The sequence below is a fragment of the Fusarium redolens genome (assembly GCF_020744475.1).
Source record: "Fusarium redolens strain MPI-CAGE-AT-0023 chromosome Unknown BKA55scaffold_11, whole genome shotgun sequence".
Classification (NCBI taxonomy): Eukaryota; Fungi; Ascomycota; class Sordariomycetes; order Hypocreales; family Nectriaceae; genus Fusarium; species Fusarium redolens.
This window is the reverse complement of record NW_025763674.1, coordinates 974,119-981,738: the sequence shown is the minus strand read 5'-3', so window position 1 is coordinate 981,738 and position 7,620 is coordinate 974,119. Positions and strand designations below refer to the sequence as shown.

At 51.1% G+C, this 7,620-nt stretch overlaps 2 protein-coding genes across 2 annotated transcripts; one reads left to right on the top strand and one right to left on the bottom strand.

Moving 5' to 3' along the window:
* Positions 1–272: 272 nt before the first annotated feature.
* BKA55DRAFT_573687 (UNC-like C-terminal-domain-containing protein) lies at positions 273–3,013 on the top strand. The gene has a single exon (XM_046193229.1). It carries the CDS (start codon positions 424–426, stop codon positions 2,965–2,967), a length of 2,544 nt encoding a protein of 847 aa, XP_046047563.1. The 5' UTR covers positions 273–423; the 3' UTR covers positions 2,968–3,013.
* Positions 3,014–5,810, bottom strand: BKA55DRAFT_739899 (RNA recognition motif 2-domain-containing protein; the record flags this gene model as incomplete). The annotated part of the gene is made up of 10 exons (XM_046201430.1): positions 3,014–3,534; positions 3,592–3,706; positions 3,756–3,835; positions 3,887–3,959; positions 4,014–4,062; positions 4,113–4,234; positions 4,287–4,715; positions 4,872–5,126; positions 5,182–5,352; positions 5,406–5,810. The coding sequence occupies 10 exons, from the start codon at positions 5,808–5,810 to the stop codon at positions 3,386–3,388; spliced, it is 1,848 nt and encodes a 615-aa protein (XP_046047562.1). The 3' UTR covers positions 3,014–3,385.
* Positions 5,811–7,620: the final 1,810 nt, after the last annotated feature.

The following is a 7,620-nucleotide window of genomic DNA, read 5'->3' as shown; positions in this document are numbered from 1 at the left end:
CCTTTTCTTCTCATATCCTCTCCGTCTGATGTCAAACCAGCCTGTTTCGCAACATCAGCTTCAACAACATGGTCACGTCTTTAAGCAGGCCCCCATTTTCTAGTCTTTCATGGATTATAGAAGTAAAAAGTGGTAAGTGTTTCCGTCTAAGTCACCAACGATCAATTTCTATTTATACCTCGATCTAACTAATGATCTAATCAACAGATACTCTATCGTTGGTACACCAATCAGCGTCTGACGACGTCAGTGGGCCACGCTGAAGCTAAACGAGCCTGGGCTACGGGGTACACTACACCCACTTCGTGTCTAGTCCAACGCTGATCAACGACACGACACAAACCCAACCCCCATAATTCAACGTCAATTCCAGCAATTCGACCTCAGCGACGCTTCAATGTGCCGCCAACACCTGAGGTCACGATGCCTTCGCTAGGCTCAGCCGTTTTACGATCCCTGGCACTCATCACAGCCTGGACACAAGCCCAGACCCAGGCCCAGAACCACGAACCCAATGTCATCCCTGACCCGATCGACCTGACCTGCGATGCCAGAACCATCAACTACATCACCCACACGCTGCCCCAAGCTTGTCTCACAAGTTCCTGGACGAGCACTTCTGTGGGCGCAACCCCTTCAGATGCCAATTCGACTGCCCACGCACCCCCCGACTCAACACAAAGCGATGCGCCACCGCCGAACACACAAAGCGAGTCCCAATCCCAGCCCCAATCGTCAGCGTCCACCGCCACTCCCGCAAAGGACGAGTCGGAAGATGCCGCTGCAGATGGAGATGCAAAGCCTTTCATGTCCTTCGAGGACTGGAAGGCCATGATGTTGAAACAGACAGGGCAGGACCCTAAAGATCTACAAGCCAGGAACGCCAAACCCCGCGACAGGACACCCCCGGACATGGGCTACGCTGGCCTCGGCGAGGAAGATGAGATATCCCTGAATTTTGGCAGCTATATGGATGACACCGGGGAGCAAAAGGAGCGTCCTTCAGATGTCGACCAGGCTAAGCACGAGGGAGCAGGGAAGGATGGCCGTGTTGGAACCCATAGGAACAAAGATGCTGGCAAGACTTGCAAGGAACGGTTCTCATACTCGTCCTTTGATGCCGGCGCCACCATTCTGAAGACGAGCCCCGGTGCAAGGAATGCAAAGGCAATTCTCGTCGAGAACAAAGACTCTTATCTGCTCTTCGAGTGTAGTGCCAAGGAGAAGTGGTTTATTGTCGAATTGAGCGACGATGTCCTCATCGATACGGTCGTCCTCGCCAACTTCGAGTTCTTTTCTAGTATGATCCAAACTTTCACTGTCAGCGTTAGTGACCGGTACCCAGTCAAGATGGACGAGTGGAAACAGCTCGGAACCTTTCAGGCAGAAAATTCACGAGCTATTCAGCCCTTCTTAATTCAGAACCCTCAGATCTTCTCCAAGTATGTCCGGATCGACTATCTCACCCATTACGGGAAGCAATACTACTGCCCGGTGTCATTACTTCGAATCCATGGCTCGCGCTTCTTCGCAGCATGGAACGAAGCTCGTGACGAGGATGCGAGTGAGGAGGCTGAAGAGGCTGAAGTGACTCCCCAAGCCCTCCCTTCAGGGGAAGAGTCGACAAAACCCTCAGAACCTGAGAGTCCTCCTGAGCCTGTCAAGCCGAACTCGATGGGTTCAATGCCATTCTGTGAAGTCAACACGGCCTCACGACTTCTTTTTGAGCCATTGTTCTGCTCTGCCTCACTCAATCAAACAACACAGCCAATCTCAAACCACAGCAGCTCTGTTGAAGTCACCAGCGCTGCATCCACAACCAACTCCCCTGATGAAAGAGCACGAAAAGGAACCTCAACACCGCACACCCCCCGGTCAGAGCACCCTACAAGTGAAGAGCCCACGGCCTCATCATCTTCTACGACGGTATCTCCAAGCGCCACGCCAGCTGTATCCCCAACCAGCCCATCCTCCATCTCATCCTCAAACATTGAATCCGCATCAAACTCCACCACTTCGACAGCAAGCATAAAAACGACCGCAACGCCTTCTTCCTCTACAACATCATCTACTCAGAAGCCCTCTCCCGCCAATACTGTTAACGCCAAGAAGGGCTCCACGGGAACGGCCTCCGGTTCACCAGCCTCGCCCACTGTGCAAGAAGGATTCTTCAAGTCCATATCCAAGCGCCTTACAATCGTCGAAACTAACCTCACCCTCTCCCTCAAATACGTCGAGGACCAAGCTCGTCACATGTCAGAGACTCTTCACCGTACAGAGCAGAAGCAACTTTCAAAAACAACACTGTTCCTCGAGAACCTCAACAAGACCGTCCTCGCCGAGCTGCGCTCCGTTCGTGAGCAGTACGACCAGATCTGGCAATCAACGGTCCTGGCTCTGGAGAGTCAGCGCGAGCAGTCCAACCGAGAGATAGTTGCTCTCAGTGCTCGTCTCAACCTCCTGGCCGACGAGGTCGTATTTCAGAAACGCATGGCCATAATACAAGCCGTGTTGCTCATGTCATGTCTGATCCTCGTCATCTTCTCCCGAGGCGTGCCACTGCACCACCTGGCACCCTTTTCAGATCAGGCCAGTCTCGCTTCCTACGACGGCGCAACATCAGCGGCTCGCGTTCGAGCCATGCATGGAAGTGCATACGACGGAGAAGATGCATCGTCACTGGCAGCCCGCCAGAGAGCCCAATATGCTCCGACATCAAGAGGAGACGACGGTGCTACTGAACTACATCGAGGGCCTTTTGCCGACGACATGCATCATGATCGTGCTGAATGCGAGCAGCTTTCACCTCCTCCAACGCCAAGATCTTCTGGAGGCTTTTCTTCATCGTCTGATCTGTCGCCCCCTTCTCACGACACACAGCCGAATGTGTTGCGTCGCTCAATCCCGCAACCAACCAACTCACGAAAACCATTACCAGCTCTGCCCGAGAATCCATCTTCTCCATGACAGGTGGCAACATCTTAGCTAGAATCAATAAAAAGAAAAGTGTCATGAAACTACAATTGAACTTGAAACGTTTATGGCCATCGTGATCTGGCGTCTGTTTAGTGAGTGTCGCTACAATGTTACTGTCACAAAGCACATCCCAAAGCTTGATTGATGAAATCTATTCTGTTGCTGCAAAGTATCTACGTGCGTCATAGCTGCTACCAGTTGCTGCTACTTAGGAGTCCAACGAAGATTCTACCAACGAAGATACTGCAGAATAGTAAGACCATTCAACCACCAACGGTCGTCGAAAATTTAGATATGGCCATCGTGCCAAAGGCCTCAACTTCTCAAGAGAGCCAACCACTCCAAACCTCAAGATGACTTTTGAAAAAGTGATCAAAAATCAAGATGATCTTTGGGCAATGTCCAACGCTTAGTAGCGGCCGCGACCGTAGTAGGGGCCAACCGAGGATCCGTAGGAGATCTCCTCCAATTCAGCGAGACGTGTACCGCGATCGTATTGCGAATGGCGGCGTCTCTGTTCATCGCGGAAGTACTGTCCAGCAGTCGGAGTGAACAATCCTATAGTAATGAGTGTCAGTGCCTTGTCATTGTGGTTGATTGTGAGGGGTTACGTACCGACATGCTCAGCGTTCTCCACCGAGCGCTTCATCTTGGACTGGTTGTCCGGGCCAGGGAATGGCTCCTCTTGACCAACCAGCTTGTTTTCATCGCTGTGGATAGTGTAGAAGAGCTGTATCTGTTAGCTGGTGATGGTGAATAGTAAGCCATCGGTAACTGACCTTGGGACGATAATGCTCAGCCTCGAGCATCACAGACGAGTTACGGAATTTCTGCACAAGGCAGTCCTTTCCCTGGATAGCTGCTGTATGTCAGTGACTGCGATACAAGAAGAGATAAATTTAAAGCTTACTCGCATAAGAAATCTCAGCGACTTTGTCCGATCTAAAACAATTCCATCGCTTATTGGCCCGAGCCTGAAAAAACTGTTGAGGAGTTAGCATGTCAACAAGAGGACAACTATCTCGAGGATAACTTACATCAATGATATACTCAGCTTTGACGAAGTTGATGAACGCATAGCCGACGCTAGGGGATGGTCAGTGCTGGAGTCAGGAGTTGCTGGGGTTTGTACTTACTTGCAATCGTTGGCGAAGTCAATTCGCAAGTACATAAAGTCGTACTTGCCGAATGAGGATACATCAACGATGCGCTTGAGGAGGGGCTGGTCCACCTTATTCGGGATGTTCCGGAGCATGATCTATCAAAAGGTCAGAGCTGATGTTGATGCAAGACAGGATGGAAGGACCTACAGTTGTCCGGACATCCCGTCCAGCGACAAGTTCATTGATGTCCACAATGTTGTTAAGACCCCGAGAGCCACGACCGTAGCGGCCCGCACTTCGGCGTGGGTCGAAGCGACCAAAGCCGTTGAAGTTTGGGAACCCGACATCCCTCTGAGCAACAAGGCTGTTGGAAGTCGTGGGAGGGGGGCCAAACTGCTGGCCAGTGAATTGCTGTTGGTGGAATTCTGGCGGGAACGGCATATGGAACGCACCAGCCGCCGCAAAGGGGTTTCCTTGGGGGGCGTTCATCGTGTAGATAGACTGGTGTCGAACGCGTTCGATACTACGAGAAGCCTGCTGAAGGGACATGTTTTGCATGTTCGAAGCAAGGTGATCGGCGACGGAGGAGTCTGCACTGCCAACGTCCTCTGGTTTGGATAGAGTGATGACAACACCCTGCTCAGGTTAGAGAATACAACATTGGGAGAGGTCGCCAAAGGCGGAGCAAGGCGGAGCTTATGGAGAAGGGAGAAGGGAGAAGGGATGATACATGGGGAGAGAAGAAGAAGAGATACTGAGAAGGAGGAAGAGAATATTGTGAAAAAGACTTACGCCGGTGGTGATGCCGGTTCCAAAGGCCTTGAAGGCGATAAAGGCGTCGGCCGCCTTGCAGAACTGGGCGACACCACGGAAGGCTCCGTTCGGGAAGCTCAAGTTGCGCACCAGGGCAAACAGTTGTCCGTAGACGTTCAGGGCTCGCTGAGAGATCTCATCGACATGAGCGGGATCGATGATGGCGAAGTTAAGAATATTGACCTCGATGCTGAGCTGTCTAAGCTCAGAGAATCGTACAAGGCCAAGGTCCAGCTGTACAATATAGTTAGCAAAAGAATGAAGAGATGGTATGAAGAGAAGAACTTACGCGCTCTGGTCTGATCTTCACGTACGCGGTGAACCAGCCCTTGGAAGCTTTGCGAATGGCGTAGAAGGCCCAGGCGGCGTCGCGGAGATCTTCGAAGACAACGTACACATGTTCTCCGGTGGTCTCAAGGTTGCGCCCGCCGTGCAACTTGACTCCCTTTTGATTGAGCTCCTGTAACGTTGTAAGTATACCGCCTGTTATTTAAGAGACCAAGTGATACTTACAGTGATGAAATTCCCGAGCTCGATGATGGAGGGCGCGGGCGTATCGCAGACCTCGATCCGGTGCGAGATGTCCATGTCCTGACTAAGCGCACCTGCGATAGTAGGGCTGCCCTCTGGGTAGAACACAGCGGCATTCTTCCCCTTGGAGCGAACTCCACGGGGTTGAAAAGTAGAGGCAGTCGCTGAAAGGGTACTGACCTGGGCAACCTGGCGATCCACGAAGGGGTCTTCGGGGGCCTGGCTTTGGGCAACATAGTTATTGCCTTGGATGGAGGTTCCCTGAGAGCTCTCGGCAGGAGAAAAGACGGTGATCTGGGTGTTGGGAGTACCCTGGATCGAGTCTGCAGCTCCCTCGGCAGGAGACGACATGTTGGCGTAGACACGAGGGTCTGCACGAGAAGACATGTTGTCTGATCGAGGATGGCAAGATGGCACAACAAAATGATGAGTAGATGAAATGTGAAGTTTGATTTGTATACGTGCTTCTTGAGAAGCTGAAAGAAAAGAAGAAAATGCGACCGAGATCAAAACCCAAAGATCCTTTTCCACATCCAAGTCGGATAGTGAAGCGGAATGATGTTGTGGTGGGTGAAGAAGAAAGGAAGAGAGGGAGGAAGGGAAGGGAAGTTGGGAGGGACTTAAGAGGGGAATGCATGAGCGGGGCTGCCTCAGCACAAGTCGTGAATAGGCGGGGTGCGGGTAGGAATAATGGCAGGAACAGACAGGTGAGTTGTAGGCCAAGTTAGAGGAGAAACTAGCCTCAGGGGCCTAAGTTGCAGGGACGTAGTAGGCGAACTTATTGGTTGACAGAGACTCAGCGGATGGAACCCACGTGTAATAGAGACATATAAACAGTGTAGTTCCCCTATTAAACTCATCCAGCCCCCTATTGAGTCTGATATATATGCGGCTCAGTCCCTGAAGCTCAACGGCCAACGCGTCTCAATCTCTTGCTACCCCGGCAACGGCTTCTCTCCTCTCCTTGATTCACGAGGCCATTCCTGCATATCTAATTTCGTTCTTCTTCTTTGAATTAATATTTGTGCGTTCAGGTTGTGTGTGGTCCGCTTGAGGTCTCGTGATGTCACGATGTGGTTGAGTCTTGAACTTCCAGGTTGAGGCCAATGATCGGCTTGGGACCCCTCCACCCCGCTCGTGACTTCGTAAGCTACGACCGCCTTTATGCACCCCATGAGGTCGTATCTCTCTATTGATCATGATATCAACATGGTGTTGAGGCCTTTCGTGATGGTGTTCCGTATATACCGTATGTATAGATATGCCGGTCTGTTACTCCACGATGATACTTCCAACATGCATGCACTTTTGAAATAAACTATCCTCGCTCGTTCTCTAATCTTGACTGTATTCTAAAAGTGATCTTTGTATTGTAGATATGCTGTGTTGGTGTTTCGGTTGTTGAGTGTCCGACGGTGCGAGCGAGGGTATTCACAACGCTGGGCCCCTGGGACTCGCTGCCAGAACTACCCCTCCACTAAGTCCATGCAAACCGTACGTCATTAGCATTACAGCCTCCCTGTAGTATTAAATTTCGCCCTACCATTAGTGGATTTGATGCTATTCAGGGATTGCGTTCTTTGTTTTATATGAATGTGTTTGCCCCAGCCTTTTGGTCATGGTCCCTGATTTCCGGTATTTCTTTGATACTCGCAGCAATCAACGAAGCCTGTCCTTATACAACTATGCAAACTTGCTCAGCACAAAGGCTGTCGACCCCCCTTTGCTTCGGCCTTTATTTCACATGTTGAAATTCGTGGTTAGTGGTGACAGTGGTGACTGATGTCTTAACGCTCGTGCATGTCGCATTTTTGGGTCGCTCTACAGAAGACACAACAGCCAATGTATCCGCGAGGCAGTATGTAATCCATGTTCCCAAGCTTCTTACTCGCACTGACTGTCATGAAATGCAGATGATCATGAGACAACATGTGAGACGGTATACGAGACGACATCCGATAAACGACCAAGCAGCAACCTCAACGGCAGCGCCTCCTCAACCACACACAACACAGGGAGCATCGCAGTCACCTATTCCAGGCTATCTTCTTTCTCTATCACCACAAGCATTCGATGTAGCGGGAAGAAGGGCAAATCTATTCAGGGGGCGCGGCGCTCTTGAGCCAGACGGCCAGCGCGAGCCCTTCAAGGAGCAATGGAAGTGAGACAGGTCGCTTCTATCCTTTTGCGATGAGAT